Here is a 23683-nt window from a genome sequence, read left to right as displayed (position 1 = left end):
ATGGCTGTAAACAAAACAATGCCGGCAATTAGGGCTGGGGAAAAAAATCGATTTAAATCTTGAATCGAATTGAGAGGTCAAATCGATTCAAAATTTAGGAAATCGATTTTCTTAGATTTTTTTTTTTTTTTCACCACGCCGGTCCTGAGGAGCTGCGGGCAGGAGTTTTTAGGTGAGGTCGCGGCTTTAGCCTAGTCCGCGAGGCTGGACGCTGCGGACTAGGCCGAAGCCGCGGCCTCGCCTAAAAACTCCTGCCTGCAGCTCCTCAGGACCGGCACGGTGTCCAGAAAAAAAAAAACTCGATTAGAAACGTGAATCGAGTTTTTTTTTAGAAAATCGCCCAACCCTACCGGCAATACAAAAACGTTAACCCCCCACCCACAGCACCTTGTCCCCGTGGGGACAAAAGCCTCTTCCCCACAACCCTGGGCGGTGGTTGTAGGGGTCTGTGGGCAGGGCAGGGGCTTATTGCAATCTGGAAGCCCCCTTTAACAAGGGGTGCCCCAGATCCTGCACCCCCCCCATGTGAATTAGTATGGGGTACATTTCACCCCTACTTATTCACCAAAAATCCGATCCGAATTCTATCCGTTCTGAAAATTTGGGATTCTTTAGAAAAAGAATAAACAAAACTAATTTTAACGGATTTCAACTGAATTAGTTATGGTTTCTCATTTGGATACATCTGAATCTCCGAATAAGCAGAAATTTGTCCGAATTTGTATTCGGACCGAAAATGAATTGCACATGTTTAATAAGAAGGTTAGTAATAAGAGAATCATGTATGTTGGTCTAGCAGCCAACAGTTTCATGAAGCTCTAATAATCACATGTGATCTCCTAGATTGTAAGCTCTTACGAGCAGGGCCCTCTGATTCCTCCTGTATTGAATTGTATTGTAACTGTACTGTCTGCCCTAATGTTGTAAAGCGCTGCGTAAACTGTTGGCGCTATATAAATCCTGTATAATAATAATAATAATAATCTAACATTTTTCCTGAAACTACAATTCTTCTACTCAGAAGTAAAATTAAATTGTGACCCGTTTCTTCCATAGTACCTATACTTACTTGTGTGTATAGGTAGAGAAATTTCATCCTCTTCACTCTTCATAGTCATCCCAACCTCCTCCATAGACGGCTGATCACCCCCCACATACGTCTCTTCTTCTTCCTCTTTAACCTCAGCTTTTATAATAATCCGTTCTTCACCCTGAACCCCCAAATAATAAAAAACATCCATTAAGGTAGAACTCCAGGCAGCTCTAAAAAAGACACAAATGACACCAGCTCTGCATTCATTACCTACTTCCGAAATGCCCCCTTGGCAGATTTACTGCTACAGCATGGCCCTTCTGTGCAGAATCACATGTATATATAGATGATTCTGCACCTTCACCTACAGGGGGCGCCAGTGGGCTGCTATTGCTGTGATTAATCAGAAGCTGATCTGCGGGTACCGGGCACTGGATGTCCACCGCCACCCGCTGATCGTCGGGCAGAGATTCAGAAAGGAGCTCTGCCTATGTAAACAAGGCAGAGCTCAGTTCTGACAGGGGGAAGGGATTGATTTTGTGTTCCTGCAAAGCAGGGAATAAAAGCTATCTCTTCCCTTAGTAAAAGCAGTGCATATTGTTGGCACTGAACACTGTATTAGTGTCACTGGTCCCAGCAAAGTGTCAAAAGTGTCAGTTAGTGTCTGATTGTCCACCGTAATATCACAGTCCCGCTAGTAGTCAATCATCGCCGCCACTACTAGTATAAAATAAATAAATAAATCCATAAATACTGTATATCCTAGAGTTTGTAGACGCTATAACGTTCGTGTAAACCAATTAATATACACTTATTGGGATTTTTATCACCAAAACAACGTGTAAGGAAGGAGGCCCATGTTGACTGACTAATCTGGTTGGCCAAGGAGACTGTAGATGTGTGCCACGTGGAAAGGATTACCTTTGCAGGACTCCTGTATGGATCTGCACATGTGGAACCGCCTCAAATGACACTATCAGACCCAGAGCATGCATGCAAAACCGCAAGCAGGACAATAGCAGCCAGACCGCAGTTTGAAGCTTCTGGAGGTTGTCCACTGGGAGAACACCTTGGCCAGCTCTGAGATTACAGCCGGCCCAGAAACACCAAACTCCCCAACGGGGTCAGGGCAGACTTCATGAAGTACAGAGTCCAGCCAAAACCTGCAGGGTACGCATCGTGATCTCCATGTTGTCTGTCCCCATGGCCTGTGAGTCCACCCACAGGGCAGGTTGTTCAGGCAAGATTTCACGGCTATCCCCCGTGGTCTGCTATACCAAGACAGAAGTCGCGTCCAGCCTGAAGGGAAACGCCATAAAATTATAATGTGCGTACCTCACCGCAAAGTGCAGGAACCACTGATGTCCCCCATAGATGGGGACATAGAGGTGGGTATCCTCAATGGCTTTGGATGGCAGAAAGTCCCCCAAGGAAAAATAAGTCATCACTAAACAGATGGAGTTAATCGTGAGCTTTAAACCTTCTAAACCTGGGCAAACCAGGGTTTGCCCTATTTTGGGCCTTACGCCCAAAATAGGGCAAACCCTGTCCTTTCGCGAAACAGTGAACAGGTTTGAACAAAAAAAACCTCCGGGACCATTCCGGCTCAAGCACAGGGACAAACATACCCCGCCCTAGCAGAGCGTGAACCACCCCATACAACTCCCGCAGGCGCAATGGAGATGAGAGGGAAAGCGCAGCTTAAGCTGAGTGTGAAATTCTATGGAAAAGCCAAGCACTATCAGGCCGGGAACCCACATGTCTGGACTGAGGAAAGTCCACAGGCCCATTAGCCAGCAAAGACATCAGATCTTAAACGCTCTTCTTTCTCCATCCTGGCCTGTGGGATGAAGGTACTCTGGCCTCCTGTGAAGTTCTTGGTAATGTATAAGGCAGCACCAAAGAACTCTGGTCAGCAAACCAGCATAAGAGCTGAAGCACCACTGCCGAGATGGAGAGCTTGGAAAGGAGTGAGACAGCATTCAAAGATGCCGCACACATGTCCCTCAAGCCTCGGACCACCTGGCCCGCCAAAGGCACAAGTCCGGTGGACAAATGATACCGCAGAACCTTGGCCCATTCAGGAAGCAACTGAGACACCAGGGCCTTGGCTAAAACAGCCGCTACCACACAACGGTAAACAGAGTGGGCTACCAATTCTGCCCTGCGGTCCACCAGATCCTGCGGTGGTCAAACTCGTGATAGGAGGATCCACCACAAGAGACTAGGTCCAAATCTTTAGAAGAAAAAGGAAAACATAGGAAACACCACCATCTAAGTGTGGATAATAGGTGAAAAGTAAGCCCGAATTGAAATAGCGCTCACATTTATTAAAAGGATTAAGGCATTAAAACATCCATATCAAAAGACCTCAGAGCTCAGCAGGGTCGCGGCTGGGTTCGCTGTGTTGGTTCTAAAGGCATCTGGAAGAGCTTGTGGAACAGGCTGTGGAACCCCCACTAATGAGGGCAAGGCAGTCCGAGAGGAGCCAGGGCTCAGAGAGGGAGGCAGCAGCGGTATGTGTTTTTCTTTTTATACAGATAAAAAAAAAGTGATTTTCATTGGCTATGATGGATTTACCTGTGGGAATTTTTTTTTTTTTTTGAGAGACCTTTTACCCATTTTTACCTTATTCATATCCCTTACTCACCATAACACTACCCTTCCCACTTCTTCAGAAGGGCTTCCTCAGGGGGTTAATATACTTCGAAACGCTGCAGCACCCAAGGTCCGAGCACGGAACTAGTTCCTTACTCCTGGACACTAGGCAAAAAAACTGGATTGCCTATAGCAGAGAGGGGGTTTTAGACCAGCTAGGACTGCCCATAGGTGGTGCTGTGTTCTTTTTTAGCCTAGTGTCCTACTCCTGTAGGTGGCGCTCTAACCCTATGGTCAAGACTCAGAAAAGCTGTGTCCATCAATGAACGTAAGAGAAACTGTACATTGTTTTTGAAAAACAAATAATGGAAAAACATGATGGAAACAAGGGGGGGCTGATGGAGTGGGGAGCAAAGGCTGCACTTCAGATGTAAAAGTCAACATTAGAACAAGAGACTTTATAGGGAAGAATCTCATTTCACAAAGTTCAGAGCCACTTCAATGTTCTATACACCGAGTCCACCTACCTGATGATGGTGAGGGATGGTGTGATCTGCCTGTGTGGAATTGCGGGAATACAGAGGACGAGGACATCTCTCTGGTGGGTTTGTGTCACTAAATGGCTCCAGCATGATGTGCTTAAAGGGATCTCTGTGGCCTTCTGAAAACTCCATAACACCAACCTCCTCCTCCTCCTCTTTTATCTCTTTTTTAACCTTATGTGAGATGGTGTGATCTTCCCGTGTGGAATCCTGGGAATACAGAGGACGGGGACATCTCCCTGGTGGGTTCCCATTACTGGATACATCTACCCGATGATGGTGGGGGATGGTGTGATCTTCCTGTGTGGAATCCGGGGAATACAGAGGACAGAGACATCTCTCTGGTGGGTTCCCATTACTGGATCCATCTGTAGGAAACACACACACTGACTGAATACATTGTTTCTATGTGTTTATCAGATGATGGGGGATCTAGGTGGACCCTCCGTACTGCTCTCTCCTTTACAATAAAGTCTCCTCTTACCTGGTGATGTGAGGGGCGGCTGATTCTCCATCATGACGTGCTTGTAGAGATCCTTGTGTCCTTCTAAATACTCTCACTCCTCCATGGAGAAAGAGACAGTGACATCCTGACACCCTTGTACTTTATTAATAAAGTGATTTAAAAAAAAAAATAATAATAATTTTATGATTTACTAATGGCTGAATGACAATATCAGGTGCTTATATGCTAATGATAGGTTTTTAGCTTGTTAGAATGTCTCTTATTCAGAATTATGTTATTAGAACAATGCCTTTGGAACATAATGTGATGAAGTATTTATGTGATATTTAGAGAGAGTCTACTAATATTGGACAGTGAGGTATTCCAGAGTCTAGGTCACCGACAAGCTGATAAGGTGTTCCAAAATAACAGAAATGAATGTCCCTTGTAATTATTATGTGTTACAAGTCCAAGCCCTTGAGTGAATGTGTTAAAATGGGAAATTATATATTTTGGGAGGTCCTACATGGCAAATTTCCAGTTTTTCAGCTTAAAATCCAGCATTTCTGTGAAGATTCGAGGCCTTGGCATACTAACACCGGCTGCATGTTCTCATCTCTCCAATTGTTAATCTTCACTTTCACTTTGTAACTCTTCTTTTCTAAATAAACTTTCAAAACCTTCATGGCAAGAAGGAGAGATTGTTTTACTTATCAAGAGACAAGACGTTCAGTATAAGAGTGATGTGATGTGATCAACCTAGAATCCTCCTGTATCTGATATATAAACCAGAGGCTCTAGATGGACAGTTGGATAAATGGCTCTATATTTAGGATGTATCTGGTCTATAAACCAGAGGCTCTGGATGGACAGTTGGATAAATGGCTCTATATTTAGGATGTATCTGGTCTATAAACCAGAGGCTCTGGATGGACAGTTGGATAAATGGCTCTATATTTAAAAAAGTATATATAATATAAATCTGAACAAAAATCAAAGTGACTATGGAGCAAAAGGATGTTCATGATGGGGGGATTACTGGGTGTAAATATAAAATAATATCTTATTACCTTCTCTACTGCCAGTTCTAGCAATGTCTCCTCTCTACTTCCTCCCGACTCACCTCTCACCAGGAACTTCCTGTTTCTACTTCTACAGTCACTTCCTGTCTATGTGTTCCCAGTAAGATCACCACCTTGTGTTCAATATAAATACTGCAGTCTAGGTTACATTTACACATTTTGCAGGCTTCCTCTTGGTCCTCTATCATGTTGCATCTAAGATTACACACACAGATTATACCTGAGATAAAATCCAAGCAGTAAAAAATAAAATGAAAATCCATTTTAAAGTAATTTTAATATGTATAAATAGTGAAAAAGCAACCATCTTCTTTATTCTGTAGTCTTCTACATTTACTGCAGTCAGCAAAAGAAAAATCAAACACATACCCATATGTTTTGTGCAAATGTATTTTATTGAACTTTGCAGTTAAATTTCCAGCATATAGTACTTCAATTACATATAGCTGCGCCCACTCACAGTATTCATACATGTACAGAATTATTTTGGAGATGTAATATGTGAGCTTCCTGCATATTACTTTATGTATTTCTCCTTTTCAAGAATGATAGGATTAACACGGTCTTCAATATATAATAAGCTTATATCTTTATTATCATACACAGATTATATCTCTGTTAAAACACAAAGAATGAAAAACTATCATGAAGATAAATCTTCAGCTGCTTTTTCATTTAATTTATAATTGCTGCAAAACAAAATATTGAAAACACCAAAACAGACAAAAAGGGAACACAGGTTGACCACCTGAAGCTGCCACAGTCATGAAACACATGACTAGAGATATCAGAAGGAAAAAAATCGGGACAGCTGCATCCACCACTCAATAGTATCCCCCAGCTCTGCTGATCCCACCACTCAGTAGTAACCCCCAGCTCTGCTGATATGTACTACATTCTCTGTGACCTCATTCCCACAATATGCTCACCAGTAGCTCCACCCTCCCCTATCTACATTATGATTTCTTGCAGCTCTCCACCATCCACACAACATTCTTTGACAGCTTCCCCCCCCCCCACCATCAACGCTACATTCAACGACAACTCTCCCCCCCCCGCCACCATCCACACTACAGTCTCCGACAGCTCTCCTCCCACCATCCACACTACATTCTCCGACAGTTCTCCTCCACCATCCACACTACATTCTCCGACAGCTCTCCTCCACCATCCACACTACATTCTCCGACAGCTCTCCTCCCACCATCCACACTACATTCTCCGACAGTTCTCCTCCACCATCCACACTACATTCTCCGACAGCTCTCCTCCACCATCCACACTACAGTCTCCGACAGCTCTCCTCCCACCATCCACACTACATTCTCCGACAGTTCTCCTCCACCATCCACACTACATTCTCCGACAGCTCTCCTCCACCATCCACACTACATTCTCCGACAGCTCTCCTCCACCATCCACACTACATTTTCCGACAGCTCTCCTCCACCATCCACACTACATTCTCCGACAGATCTCCTCCACCATCCACACTACATTCTCCGACAGATCTCCTCCATCATCCACACTACATTCTCCGACATCTCTCCTCCACCATCCACACTACATTCTCCGACAGCTCTCCTCCACCATCCACACTACATTCTCCGACAGCTCTCCTCCACCATCCACACTACATTCTCCGACAGCTCTCCTCCACCATCCACACTACATTCTCCGAAAGATCTCCTCCACCATCCACACTACATTCTCCGACAGATCTCCTCCACCATCCACACTACATTCTCCGACAGATCACCTCCCACCATCCACACTACATTCTCCGACAGTTCTTCTCCACCATCCACACTACATTCTCCGACAGATCTTCTCCACCATCCACACTACATTCTCCGACAGCTCTCCTCCACCATCCACAATACATTCTCCTATAGCTCTCCCCCCCACCATCCACACTACATTCTCTGCCAGCTCTCCTCCCACCATCCAAACTACATTCTCCGACAGATCTCCTCCGCCATCCACACTACATTCTCCGACAGCTCTCCTCCACCATCCACACTACATTCTCCGACAGCTCTCCTCCACCATCCACACTACATTCACTGACAGCTCTCCCCCCACCATCCACACTACATTCTCCGACAGCTCTCCTCCCACCATCCACACTACATTCTCTGACAGCTCTCCACCACCATCCACACTACATTCTCCGACAGCTCTCCCCCCACCATCCACACTACATTCTCCGACAGCTCTCCTCCCACCATCCACACTACATTCTCTGACAGCTCTCCACCACCATCCACACTACATTCTCCGACAGCTCTCCTCCCACCATCCACACTACATTCTGCAACAGCTCTCCTCCACCATCCACACTACATTCTCCGACAGCTCTCCCCCCCACCATCCACACTACATTCTCCGACAGCTCTCCTCCCACCATCCACACTACATTCTCCGACAGCTCTCCTCCACCATCCACACTACATTCTCCGACAGCTCTCCTCCACCATCCACACTACATTCTCCGACAGCTCTCCTCCACCATCCACACTACATTCTCCGACAGCTCTCCTCCCACCATCCACACTACATTCTCCGACAGTTCTCCTCCACCATCCACACTACATTCTCCGACAGCTCTCCTCCACCATCCACACTACAGTCTCCGACAGCTCTCCTCCCACCATCCACACTACATTCTCCGACAGTTCTCCTCCACCATCCACACTACATTCTCCGACAGCTCTCCTCCACCATCCACACTACATTCTCCGACAGCTCTCCTCCACCATCCACACTACATTTTCCGACAGCTCTCCTCCACCATCCACACTACATTCTCCGACAGATCTCCTCCACCATCCACACTACATTCTCCGACAGATCTCCTCCATCATCCACACTACATTCTCCGACATCTCTCCTCCACCATCCACACTACATTCTCCGACAGCTCTCCTCCACCATCCACACTACATTCTCCGACAGCTCTCCTCCACCATCCACACTACATTCTCCGACAGCTCTCCTCCACCATCCACACTACATTCTCCGAAAGATCTCCTCCACCATCCACACTACATTCTCCGACAGATCTCCTCCACCATCCACACTACATTCTCCGACAGATCACCTCCCACCATCCACACTACATTCTCCGACAGTTCTTCTCCACCATCCACACTACATTCTCCGACAGATCTTCTCCACCATCCACACTACATTCTCCGACAGCTCTCCTCCACCATCCACAATACATTCTCCTATAGCTCTCCCCCCCACCATCCACACTACATTCTCTGCCAGCTCTCCTCCCACCATCCAAACTACATTCTCCGACAGATCTCCTCCGCCATCCACACTACATTCTCCGACAGCTCTCCTCCACCATCCACACTACATTCTCCGACAGCTCTCCTCCACCATCCACACTACATTCACTGACAGCTCTCCCCCCACCATCCACACTACATTCTCCGACAGCTCTCCTCCCACCATCCACACTACATTCTCTGACAGCTCTCCACCACCATCCACACTACATTCTCCGACAGCTCTCCCCCCACCATCCACACTACATTCTCCGACAGCTCTCCTCCCACCATCCACACTACATTCTCTGACAGCTCTCCACCACCATCCACACTACATTCTCCGACAGCTCTCCTCCCACCATCCACACTACATTCTGCAACAGCTCTCCTCCACCATCCACACTACATTCGCCGACAGCTCTCCCCCCCACCATCCACACTACATTCTCCGACAGCTCTCCTCCCACCATCCACACTACATTCTCCGACAGCTCTCCTCCACCATCCACACTACATTCTCCGACAGCTCTCCTCCACCATCCACACTACATTCTCCGACAGCTCTCCTCCACCATCCACACTACATTCTCCGACAGCTCTTCTCCACCATCCACTACATTCTCTGACAGCTCTCCTCCACGATCCACACTACATTCTCCGACAGATCTCCTCCACCATCCACACTACATTCTCCGACAGATCTCCTCCACCATCCACACTACATTCTCCGACAGATCTCCTCCCACCATCCACACTACATTCTCCGACAGCTCTTCTCCACCATCCACACTACATTTTCCGACAGATCTCCTCCACCATCCACACTACATTCTCAGACAGCTCTCCTCCACCATCCACACTACATTCTCCGACAGCTCTCCTCCAACATCCACATTACATTCTCCAACAGATCACCTCCACCATCCACACTACATTCTCCGACAGCTGTCCCCCAACCATCCACACTACATTCTCCGACAGCTCTCCTTCACCATCTACACTACATTCTCCGACAGCTCTCCTCCACCATCCACACTACATTCTCCGACAGCTCTCCTCCACCATCCACACTACATTCTCCGACAGATCTCCTCCCACCATCCACACTACATTCTCCGACAGCTCTTCTCCACCATCCACACTACATTTTCCGACAGATCTCCTCCACCATCCACACTACATTCTCAGACAGCTCTCCTCCCCCATCCACACTACATTCTCCGACAGATCTCCTCCACCATCCACACTACATTCTCCGACAGATCTCCTCCACCATCCACACTACATTCTCCGACAGATCTCCTCCACCATCCACACTGTATTCTCCGACAGATCTCCTCCCACCATCCACACTACATTCTCCGACAGCTCTCCTCCACCATCCACACTGTATTCTCCGACAGATCTCCTCCACCATCCACACTACATTCTCCGACAGATCTCCTTCCACCATCCACACTACATTCTCCGACAGCTCTCCTCCACCATCCACACTACATTCTCCGACAGCTCTCCTCCACCATCCACACTGTATTCTCCGACAGATCTCCTCCACCATCCACACTACATTCTCCGACAGATCTCCTTCCACCATCCACACTACATTCTCCGACAGATCTCCTGCCACCATCCACACTACATTCTCCGACAGATCTCCTCCACCATCCACACTACATTCTCCGACAGCTCTCCTCCACCATCCACACTACATTCTCTGACAGCTCTCCTCCACCATCCACACTACATTCTCCGACAGCTCTCCTCCACTATCTACACTACATTCTCTGACAGCTCTCCTCCACCATCCACACTACATTCTCTGGCTGCTCCAATTGTACTTATATTGTTTCATATGAAGACTATATTACCAGAATGTAATCCTTACAGGTATGTCATTTTTAAACCACCACTTTAAAACTGGAATATTTTCACTATGTCCTACTGTACTGATGCAAATGGTACACCACTTTGGTCCATCTGCCCCACTTAGTCTAAGAATCAAAGCCTGGGAGGTTACAACTGTTCCCTGGTATGCCTATATGTTTGAGTTCCTTGGTCTGCATAACCTATTATCAGGAGCTACCACTCTCTGAGCTGTAGTTTTATTTTATAGTATGTGTGACGAACCCCGTACTCTTGAAGAGTATGTCCGCCTGTATTATGTGCTTCCCTTTCCAAATACTAGCACGATCATAGATCCCTCAGAGCACCCAGTCACTTGTTGAGACCGTCAATGTAGGATGAATAGCAGCATAAGACTTTATTGAAGAACAAAAACAAGGATATAACTCATAAGACAAACTCCCCCCCCCCCCTCCTTGTTGGCAGAGACACAGGGTGGGATAAACTTTACATCCAATCACATTAGGCACAGGAACATTTGAACTTATCAACACATCTATTAACAAAATCTGGGCACGCAGCCAACTTTGTTAGTGTTACAGAAACATTTAACCTTTCAACAACTATTTAAAACAGTAGCTGGGTGAGCTTCTCCTATGACTTGGGCATGCGTGCCTGAGCACAGGTGAAATGTCCAATGTCAGTGTTCTAATCATAATGTAAATAACCTGGCTGGTTCAGGGGTAAAATGAAATGCTGAGTCCAGTGTGGTTGTACTGAGTCTGATTAGTTCAGATCAGACTGGGCTTCTCAGGTCACCCTGTGCCCCTAATAGACACAGGGGGACTTACACATAAGAGGGGTCTGGGGAGCTGAACCAGGAGTTTCATGACCCCTCTAAAATAAGCTGGGTTCCACGGGCCCCCTGCCCAAATTGACTCTGTCACAGTAGGCAAAATGGAAAAAAGAGAATTGGGGATACCGCAAAGTGGGGGGGGGGGGGCATGGAGAATCCAGGAAATAGAATAAACCAATAGAAGGTTCAGCTCATTCAACACCATCTATAACTTAAGTATGTGAGGAACCAGTAGGTGACTCAGCCCACTAGACCAGACTATACGTGAAATATCAACTTTGTGTGAATGTACAGCTTATAATAACATTTTTATCATATAGTTGTTCTGTGGACTGAATGACATAATCTGTTTTATACCACCATATATTTACGTAGCATTACCTCCGAGGGAGCCGCTTGGTAATTTGTGTTCCCTGTTCTGCACCTCCAATCCAAGAACACCCTCATCCCCTCTGACACACCTGGTTGAATGAAAGTCACTGCAAGCATTTATAAGAACATGAGTGTGGATGCCTTTAACTTGGCTGTGAATTAGTACTAGAAAAAAAGACACAAGGCTGCTTAGTGGTAAATGAACTCAATGTATTGGTACGAGGTAGAAAGAATGTTAGTTTAAAGATAAATGAACACACACAGGTGGTAGGTCAAGACACCGTCCGCTAGAAATGTATAATCACTAGGCCAAAGTAACTTAGAATAGAGTTCTGTATCACTAGACTGTAATCAATGCATAAATCAGCAATAAACATTGCATATAAACATTAATTGCAATGTGAATAAGAATACTCTAATACTCTAATTGATTTGGAGTACACTGTAAAAGAACGACTAGAATATGGTGCAATGTCCCCTGAGAAGTAGCATAAAAAATGGGTAAGGCTCGGTTCCCACCTAATACAGATGCGGCTCCCAGCCGGGGTCCTGCGTGTCCTGGTTCATCATATCAGGTCCGATTTCAGCCCCAATTTTTTGGCTGAATTCGGATCAAAATGGACCAAAAGACGCACAGGGCTCCTGTGCAAATTCGCACCGGAGATATATGAACCGGCTCCATAGAGAGCCAGCCACAATCTCTTGCTATTGCGAATTGCATGAGGGGATCCCACATCCAATTCACAATAGTGTGAACCCGGCCTTCAGGTACCTGTGTAGCAGCTGTAAAGGGGCAGGCTTTAAACCTAACTCTTCATGGTGCACATGAGAATATTTTCTAGGCAGCAATAAGATTACTAGATGGCTGTATGTTCAGTTCCTAAAGGGCTCAGTCTCTCCAGCAGCAGATCCCCAGCAGCAGCTCAGCAGTCCTAGCAATAGTGCAGCTCATCATCCGGTCACAAACAGCAGTTAGTCCGCTCTCTGCTCTGCACCCTGGTGACTCTGGCTGTTGGTATCCCTGAACTCAGCACTCTGGATCCCGCTTAGGCCACCAATATGCAGCAGTGATGGGGTACACTGGACAGCGATTTGCACTCTCAGGTCTCCCTCGTGGCAAGAGGAAACTGGGTCCTGTACAGCCCATGAAAATTCAGCTCTAATTGATTTGGAGTACACTGTAAGAGAACGGCTAGGATATGGTACAATTTCCCCCGGAGAAAAACCTCTTAGCATAAAAAATGGGTAAGGCTCGGTTCACACCTAATACCGATGCGGCTCCCAGCCGGGGTCCTGCGCGTCCTGGTTCATCGTTTCAGGTCCGATTTCAGCCCCAATTTTTGGCTGAATTCGGACCTGAAATGGACCAAAAGACGCACGGGGCTCCTGGGCAAATTCACACCGGAGATATATGAACCGGCTCCATAGAGAGCCAGCCACAGTCTCTTGCTATTGCGAATTGGATTTGGGGATTCCGCATCTAATTCACAATAGTGTGAACCCGGCCTTCAGGTACTTGTGTAGCAGCTGTAAAGGGGCAGGCTTTAAACCTAACTCTTCAAACGGGTAGTGTTGGGGCCCAGTTGTTCTCATGGTGCACATGAGAATATTTTCTAGGCAGCAATAAGTTTACTAGATGGCTGTATGGTCAGTTCCTAAAGGGCTCAGTCTCTCCAGCACAAGATAGTAAATCCCCACAGCAGCAGCTCAGCAGTCCCAGCAATACTGCAGCTCATCATCCGGTCACAAACAGCAGTTAGTCCACTCTCTGCTCTGCACCCAGGTGCCTCTGGCTGTTGGTATCCCTGAACTCAGCACTCTGGATCCCGCTTAGGCCACCGATATGCAGCAGTGATGGGGCACACTGGATAGCAATGTGCACTCTCAGGTCTCCCTTGTGGCAAGAGGAAACTGGGTCCTGTACAGCCCATGAAAATTCAGCTCTAATTGATTTGGAGTACACTGTAAGAGAATGGCTAGAATATGGTTCAATGTCCCCTGAGAAGTACCTCTTAGCATAAAAAATGGGTAAGGCTCGGTTCACACCTAATAACGATGCGGCTCGCAGCCGGGGTCCTGCGCATCCTGGTACATCATTTCAGGTCCGATTTCAGTCCCAATTTTTGGCTGAATTCGGACCTGAAACGGACCAAAAGACGCACGGGGCATGATAGAGAGCCAGCCACAATCTCTTGCTATTGCGAATTGGATGCGGGGATCCCACATCCAATTCACAATAGTGTGAACCCGGCCTTCAGGTACCTGTGTAGCAGCTGTAAAGGGGCAGGCTTTAAACCTAACTCTTCAAATGGCCAGTGTTGGGGCCCAGTTGTTCTCATGGTGCACATGAGAATATTTTCTAGGCAGCAATAAGTTTACTAGATGGCTGTATGGTCAGTTCCTAAAGGGCTCAGTCTCTCCAGCAGCAGATAGTAAATCCCCACAAGTTTACTAGATGGCTGTATGGTCAGTTCCTAAAGGGCTTAGTCTCTCCAGCAGCAGATAGTAAATCCCCACAGCAGCAGCTCAGCAGTCCCAGCAATACTGCAGCTCATCATCCGGTCACAAACAGCAGTTAGTCCACTCTTAGATACCAACAGCCAGAGGTGACTCTGGCTGTTGGTACCCCTGAACTCAGCACTTTGGATCCCGCTTAGGCCACCGATATGCAGCAGTGATGGGGCACACTGGACAGTGATGTGCACTCTCAGGTCTCCCTCGTGGCAAGAGGAAACTGGGACCTGTACAACCCATGAAAATTCAGTTCTTTCCCCTCCTCCCAGCAATCTCCTCTCTAGGGAATGTAGTTCAAAAGTTCTTTATGTGACCCAAAAGACCTGTATCATGTGCTGCTCAGGCTCACTGAAGGGGGGGTACTAATCCTTGATGTCCACTGCTGGGCATGCTTTTCGGGAGAGAGCTCATCCCGGCTCCTAAGATCGTTCAGTGTGAAGGAAGGTATCCCTTTGATCGCACATCTGTGTCATCCCAAAGTACAATGGTAAGTGGCAACCACAGCCTGGACTACAGCCAGGCCATGCCACCAACGCATTTCACTCCACCCCTCGGAGCTTAGTCATGGGGCTACTTTCCTTCACATCAAACATTCTTGATTACACAGGAGAGTCTCTCCTCAGGAATACAGTTCCCGCTGTGCATTGCTGCCTAAGTCTAATACAGTGTTTTTCAACTCCAGTCCTCAAGGCGCACCAACAGGTCATGTTTTCAGGATTTCCACTATTTTGCACAGGTGATTTGATCAGTTTTCACTGCCTTAGTAATTACCACAGCCGTTTCATCTGAGGGAAATCCTGAAAACATGACCTGTTGGTGCACCTTGAGGACTGGTCTAATAAACTATTCCAGCTAAACAGCGCCCTCCTTTGGCTAAAATAGCCTGTAACCAGTTCAGCACCGCAAGGCAGTAGCTACGGAGCAGCTGCGACCAGGGTCTCTCTCACTGTCATTTATAGCCAAGAACCTGGCTACATTTATTAACAGTCTCATCAGGTGTGGGTAGTTTGATGTCTAATCAGATTTGCTTTACGTGTAAAACATTTCCCGCACTCTGAACAAGCAAAAGGGCGATCATTCGTGTGACTCTTCTGGTGTTTATGAAGATTTGTTTTGTCAGAGAAACATATCCCGCACACTGGGCAGGGAAAAGGATGTTTTCCCGTGTGGCTTTTCTGATGAGCAATTAGCTGGGCTTTCTGGCTGAAAGACTTCCCACAGTCTGAACAAGAAAATAGACTCTCCTTGGGGTTGGTGTGATTCCTCTGGTGGGCAAGAAGCTTGCCTTTTACAATGAAAGATCTCCCGCACTCCGTACAAGAAAAAGGACGCTCATTTTTGTGAAGTCTTTGGTGTATAGTCAGGCTTCCTTTCAGAGCGAAGCTTTTCCCGCACTCTGTGCAAGAAAAAGGACGCTCGCCCGTGTGAATCCTCTGGTGTGATATAAGATCACTTTTCACGAGAAAACATTTCCCGCACTCCGAACATGAATAAGGACGCTCGCCCGTGTGAGTTTTTTGGTGTTTAACAAGGTCTCCTTTATGAAAGAAACATTTCCCGCACTCTGAACATGAATAAGGACGCTCACCTGTGTGAATTCTCCGGTGTTTAACAAGGGTTCTTTCCTGGCCGAAACATTTCCCGCACTCTGAACATGAATAAGGACGCTCACTTATGTGAACTCTCTGGTGCGAATTAAGGCATTTTTTCTGAGTGAAACTTTTCCCGCACTCTCTGCATGTAAACGGTCGCTCGCCTGTGTGAACTCTCTGGTGTGTTACAAGTTGCCTTTTCCTAATGAAACATTTCCCGCACTCTGTACACGAAAAAGGACGCACCCTGACGTGAACTTTCTGGTGTATAAGTAGCTCGTTTTTTTCAGTGAAACATTGCCCACACGCTGAACATATATGAGGATTCTCATCTTTGTGAAGTCTCTGATGTGTTCGAAATTCTTTTTCCTGATTAAAAGATTTCTCGCAGTATGAGCATGTAAGAGTTACACGAGTGTGGAATCGGAGATGGATACGAAGTTCAGAGTTTGTCTTAAAAGATTTCCCGCACCCCAAACATGAGAATCTATTCTCATCTTGGTAAACTTCTTCATGAGGTAGGGAAGATTCGGGATTAGAAGGATCTGTTGATCGATCTGCAGTGTGAGATCTTACATGGATATTTACAATCATAGTATGTGATTGATGAGAAGATTCCCCCTGATCAGAGGGATCCATTGATGTCTCCGGACAGGAAGGTCTGTGATGTATATTTTGTGTATTTGGATTTCCTCCTGGAGGATCCTGTGTGATGACATTATCTTCTGACTTACAATCAGCAGATAATAGAAGATGTCTCTCCGAGGAATTGCTGACATCACATCCATCTGTTGGAAAGAAAGTTTTACACAAATATAAGAAGTAGACATGTGCGGAAGCCGGCCACCGTGCCCATAACAACCGATGACACGTCAGCTGTCAGCGGGCTTCCCCACTGACAGCTGAAATGTACAGCCTTGGCCAAAAGTTTTGAGAATGACACAAATATTAATTTTCACAAAGTCTTCTGCTTCAGTTTTATGATGGCAATTTGCATATACTTCAGAATGTCTTCAGATGAAGTCCCTCTTTGCCATGAAAATGAACTTAATCACATAAAAAAAAAAAAATTACCACTGCATTTGTGAAGAAGGCTTCAGAGCGCCCAAGAAAGTTCAGCAAGCTCCAGGAATGTCTCCTACAGTTGATTCAGCTGAGGGATCGGGGCACCACCAGTGCAGAGCTTGCTCAGGAATGGCAGCAGGCAGGTGTGAGTACATCTGCACACACAGTGAGAAGAAGAAGTGAGAAGAAGACTTTTGGAGGATGGCCTGGTGTCAAGAAGGACAGCAAAGAAGCCACTTTTCTCCAGGAAAAACATCAGGGACAAACTGATATTCTGAAAAAGGTACAGGGGTTGGAATGCTGAGGACTGTGGTAAAGTAATTTTCGTTGATGTATCCCCTTTCCAATTGTTTGGGGCATCCGGCAAAAAACCTTTTTCCGGAGAAGAAATGCTGAGCGATACCATCAGTCCCGTGTCTTGTCAACAGTAAAGCATCTTGAGACCATTCATTTGTGGGTGGGTTTCTTCTCAGCCAAGGGTGTGGGCTCACTCTCAATTTGGCCTAAGAACACAGCCATGAATAAAGAATGGTACAAAAACATCCTCCGAGAGGCAACTTCTCCCAACCATCCAAGAACAGTTTGGTGATGAACAATGCCTTTTCCAGCATGATGGATCACCTTGCCATAAGGCAAAAATCATAACTTATGCCGTGTACACACGACCGGACTTTTCAACCAGACTGGTCCGACGGAACAAATCCGTCGGACAATTTGACCATGTGTGGGCTTCATCGGACCTGCAGCGGACCTTTTCTGTCGTAATTTGTGACAGACTTTAGATTTAAAACATGTTTCAAATCTTTCCGACGGATTTGAGTCCGGTCGAAAAATCCGGTCGTCTGTATGCTAGTCCGACGGACGAAAACCGACGCTAGGGCAGCTATTGGCTACTGGCTATGAACTTCCTTATTCTAGTCCGGTCGTACATCATCACGGTCGAATCCGTCAGATTTTGGTGTGATCGTGTGTAGACAAGTCCGATTCGACGAAAGCCTGTCAGAAGTCCGTCGAAAAGTCTGACGTGATTCAGTCCATCGAAAGTCCGGTCGTGTGTACACGGCATAAGTGGCTTGGGGAATACATCGAAATGTTGGGTCCATGGCCAGGAAACTCCCCAGACCTTAATCCCATTGAGAACTTGTGGTCAATCCTCAAGAGACGCGTAAACAAAAAACCCCACAAATTCCAAGCATTGATTATGTAAGAATGTGTGGCGGCCATCAGTCAGGATGTGGTCCAGAAGTTGATTGCCAGCATGCCGGGGCGAATTGCAGAGGTCTTGAAAAAGAACGATCAACATTGCAAATATTGACTCTTCGCATAAACTTAATGTAATTGTCAATAAAAGCCTTTGACACTTATGGAATGCTTGTAATTATACTTCAGTATACTATAGTAGCATCTGACAAAAGTTCTAAAAACACTGAAGCAGCAGACTTTGTGAAAATAATTACGTGTGTCATTTTCAAAACTTTTGGCCATGGCTATAAACAATACAATGCTGGCAATACAAAAATGTCAAACCCCCCAAGAAAAGGGCTTCTTCCCAACAACCCTGGGCTGTGGTTGTGGGGGTCTGTGGGCAGGGGGCTTATCTGAATCTGGAAGCCCCTTTAAACAGGGGGCCCCCAGATATCACCACCATGTGAATGAGTATGGGGTTCATTGCACCACTACTTATTCACCAAAAATCAAAACCAAATTCTAATTGTTCTGAAAATTTGGAATTCGTTAGAAAACGAATAAACATAACATATTTTAATGGATTTCAACAAAATTCGTTACGGTCGTTTGGAGATTCAGATACATCTGAATATCCGAATAACCAAAAATTTGTACAAATTTGTATTCAGACTGAAATGAATTGCACATGTCTAATAAGAAGGTCAGTAATAGGAGAATCATGTATGTTGGTCTAGCAGCCAACATTTTCATGAAGCTCTAATAATCACATCTGATAATTATCTAACATTTTCCCCTTACTACAATCCTTATACTCAGAAGTAAAATGAAATTGTGAACTGTTTCTTCCATAGTGCCTATACTTACTTGTGTGGGTAAGTAGAGAAATTTCATCCTGTTCACTCTTCATAGTCATCCCAACCTCCTCCATGAATGGCTGATCACACCCCACATACGTCTCTTCTTCTTCCTCTTTAACCTCAGCTTTTATAATAATCCGTTCTTCACCCTAAACCCCCAAAATAATAAAAAACATCTATTAAGGTAGAACTCCAGGCAGATATAAAAAAAAACAAATGACCCCAGCTCTGCATTCATTACCCACTTCTGGACTGCCACATAGCAGAGTTACTGCTACAGGGTGGCCCTCCTGTGAGGAATCATGTGTGTATATATAGGTGATTCTGCACGTTCACCTACAGGGGGCGCCAGCGGGCTGCTATTGCTGTGACTATTTAGAAGCTGATCTGCGGGTGCCAGACACTAGATGTCCACCGCCACCCGCTGATCGTTGGGCAGAGACTCAGAAAAGAGCTCTGCCTATGTAAACAAGGCAGAGCTCAGTTCTGACGGGAAAGGATAGATTTTGTGTTCCTGCAAAGCTGGGAATAAAATCTCTTCCCTTAGTAAAAGCAGTGCATAGTTTTGGCACTGATCACTGTATTAGTGTCACTGGTTCCAGCAAAGTGTCAAAAGTGTCAGTTAGTGTCCGATTTTCCGCCGTAATATCGTAGTCCCGCTAGAAGTCAATCATCGCCGCTATTACTAGTATAAAATAAATAAATGATAAATCCATAAATACTGTATATCCCAGAGTTTGTAGATGCTATAAAGTTTGTGTAAACCAATCAATATAGGCTTATTGGGATTTTTTTTACCAAAAAAAAACGCGTAAGGAAGGAGACAATTGTTGACCAACTAGACTAATCTGGATGGCCAAGGAGACCGTAGATGTGTCACACGTGGAAAGGATTACTCTTACAGGACTCCCGTATGGAACTGCGCATGTGGAACCGCCCCGAATGACACTATCAGACCCAGAGCCTGGACAAGAGCAGCCTGAAGCTTCTGGAGGTTGTCCACTGGGAGAACACCTTGGCCAGCTCCGAGATGACAACTGCGCCAGAAACTCAAAACTCCCTAACGAGGGTCAGGGCAGACTTCTTGAACTGCAGACTTCTTGAACTGCAGAGTCCAGCCAAAGCATGCAGGGAATGCGTCGTGATCTCCATGTTATCTGGACTGTCAGCCATCCACAGGGCAGGTTGTCCAGGAAAGCCTTAACGGCTATCCCCCCATCGTCTGCAACACAAAGACAAGAGCCACGGCTAGCCTGAAGGGAAACGCCACAAAATTATAATGTGCGTACCCCACCGCAAAGTGCAGGAACCGCCGATGTCCCTCATAGATTGGGGCATGCAGGTGGGTATCCTCAAGAAAAGAAATCACCACCAAGCTAATTGAGTCCATCATGAGCTTCAAACCTTCTGAAAGCAATTTAAGGCCTTAGGCCCAAAATAGGGCAAACCCTGTCCTTTTCGCGAAACAGTGAACAGGTTTGAACGAAAAACCTCCTGAACCATTTCGAACCAGCATATGAGCTGAAGCACCACCGCCCAGATGGAGAGCTTGGAAAGGAGTGGGACAGCATTCAAAGATGCCGCACACATGCCCCTCAGGCCTCCTCCAGACCACCTGGCCCACCAAAGCCACAAGGCCGGTGGACAAATGATACCGCAGAGCCAGGAAGCTACTGAGACACCAGGGTCGTGGCCAACACAGCCGTTACCACACAACAGTAAACATAGACCGTTCGACCAACTCTGTTCTGCCGTTCACCAGTTCCCCATGACTAAGCTCCAGGGGGGAGAGTGAAACATGTTGGGGGCATGGCCTGGTGAGAGACCTTTTATCCATTTTTACCTCATTATTCATATCCCTTACTCGCTATTGGTGTGTAAATGCCGGTTTCGCACTCCAGGACCGAGCCCGGTGACGTCACACGCCATTGCGGTAGTGTGGGCGTCGCTAGGCAGAAGCCCAGACACACGCAGACACATAAATAGAGAGGCTGGGTGACACAGCCTCTCTGTTATCATTGCTGCACCTTTTCCGGCGCCCTGAATGACAGGTGACCTATATGGACTTGGTTCTGTCCTTACTTTATGACTTCATGTGGAACATAAGTTTTATTGATTTTTATCTTCTTTTTCTATATTGGTAATAGGGGGCGTACTGCCTAGAGCAATATTGGTGATACTAGACTGCATTTTTCAATCAGGCACTTTAGTATACATGGTTTTCTGTATCTCATTTTTTTTAAGGTGAGACATGCAGATCTTGGCCAATTTTTATAGATTTATGTAGATGACTATGGTCACTTCTATACCCCCGACTTTTATTTTTTGGCTCTTTATTACCTTTAGATCTATTTTGAGAACACTGGAATAGAGCTCCACTTTTTACCATATTCTATAGGTGCTTGCTCGGGATTCTCTGGCTATATGGGGTAGAGCATAATTTTATTGTGATACTGATTTGGCTACATATATAAAACTGATTGGCCAGCAGTATTGAGCAACAATTGGTGTCACATCCAGTATTAAAGAGAAAGAGAAGAAAATCCCCTTGTGGTGGACTTTTAAGGCACAATATATTAGAGGAGATAATGTTGTTTTTGAGATTTCAAAATATTTATTTAGAAAAATATAGCAAACATATAAAAACATAGAGAATGCTTAAACATGTCTAAAACTTTATCACCGTCATTAGATATACAATGCAATCTATACTTCTTGCACCCGACGCGTTTCAGAGTACAGAGTTGTCTCCTTCTTCAGGGATATATATTAGGAAGAAGAGATTGTGTTATACATTGTGACGGTATGATTAACATTCCAATGATTGTTTCTTTAAAAAAATGCGAGAGCACAGTATACTTTCAGATTCTCAACCAAGAAATCCTCAATGATGTATTTTATGAACAAGTGTCCATGTCAGACCCAGAGGTGGACATATGGGTCACCGTTGATTCGACCCCCCCCCCACACAAAAAGGGGAGGACAGCGGGGCAGAAAAAATCCTGAAGACCCACTGGGGTCGGGAAGAAAAAAAGCCTTGTTGATGGTGCGTGCTGTCACCGAGGTATAGGAAAAGTTGTATTGTGGGAAAATATTAACCACAGCTTAGATTGATTATCTTGTGACCACGCGCCTCGACATCCAACAAACAAGTGAAGTGGATGTTAACATATATATTGGCTACATATATATGTGTAGATTTCTTCTGATTGTGTAGTATGGGCCATAGTGGACTTTATCTATCTACCTTTCTAGGTCCTATAACATCTTCTAGAGATCCACTGAACTGGATTTCTGGATCTATACAGCCAGTGTTCTGGTATGATGGAATTATGATCTATTATGATCATCATTCTATTAAATATGTTTGCCAATGTATGGGTACTATTCCCAATAATAGTTTTTCCACCTTTTTTCCTTTCCCTCCCTCCTCTGACCAGATATCCTATTTGTGTCCTTTGTGTTTGGGGCTTCCATGCCCTCCGGGATGGCCATATCTCCTTTGGGTCGTCCACATGGTCGCATCATGGGTAAGATAACCCACTTTGAGGGGTCACCACACTAGACAAAAATATTTTTATTTTATACTCAATTAATAATTTGATTATTTGTGATATTGATTGATTAATGTATGTTTTCTCTCCATCTGTAGTTCTAATAATTGCTCTATAAAGATCTCCTGTATGTATACAATAAAGCCCCTGAAGAAGTGGTATTTTTCGTCCATGAAACGTGTCGAGCAACCAACATACAGATGGTATCATTGTCTAAATGTCACAGTTGTGTGAATATAGAGCTCATGTTTGTTGATTAACTGAGCTTATTTTAAAACTTGTATTTTAAAATATCTCATATCTCTTTTTTTGTAATAAATTTTATAAAATTTCTTATATTAAGATTGTTATCTCTGGTTTCTTACGGTACCATTAAAGTTCATTCCAGCCTCCCCCTTCACACTTTCTTCTCATATCCCTTACTCACCCTAGCCTGCCATAACACTACCCTTCCCACTTCTTCAGAAGGACTTCTTCCTCAAGGGGTTAACATACCTAAAAACGCTGCAGCACCAGAGGTCCCAGCAGGGAACAAGTTCCTTACTCCTGAACACTAGGCAAAAAAACTGCATAGCCTATAGCAAAGTTTTAGACCAGCTAGGACTTCCCATAGGTTGTGCTGTGTTATTTTTTAGCCTAGTGTCCTACTCCTGTAGGTGGCACTATAACCCTATGGTCAAGACTCAGAAGAGCTGTGTCTGCTAATGAACGTAAGAGAAACTGTATATTGTTTTTAAAAAAAATGGAAAAGCATAATGGAAACAAAGGGAGGCTGATGGAGGGGGAGCAATGGCTGCACTTCAGATGTAAAAGTCAACATTAGAACAAGAGACTTCATAGAAGAATATCATCTCACAAA

At 45.4% G+C, this 23683-nt stretch overlaps 1 protein-coding gene across 1 annotated transcript in view; it reads right to left on the bottom strand.

Moving 5' to 3' along the window:
* Positions 1-23683, bottom strand: part of LOC141106921 (uncharacterized) — a 54729-nt gene that overhangs the window by 4830 nt on the left and 26216 nt on the right. The window contains exons 11-12 of the mRNA XM_073597851.1: positions 19278-19419; positions 15944-16948 (exon numbers count right to left, since the gene is read on the bottom strand). Coding sequence (XP_073453952.1) covers positions 15944-16948; positions 19278-19419 — 1147 coding nt within the window. The remainder of the gene's footprint in view (positions 1-15943; positions 16949-19277; positions 19420-23683) is intronic.

Source organism: Aquarana catesbeiana, linkage group LG08 (genome assembly GCF_042186555.1).
Source record: "Aquarana catesbeiana isolate 2022-GZ linkage group LG08, ASM4218655v1, whole genome shotgun sequence".
Taxonomy (NCBI): Eukaryota; Metazoa; Chordata; class Amphibia; order Anura; family Ranidae; genus Aquarana; species Aquarana catesbeiana.
This window is presented reverse-complemented; position numbering and strand designations above follow the sequence as displayed.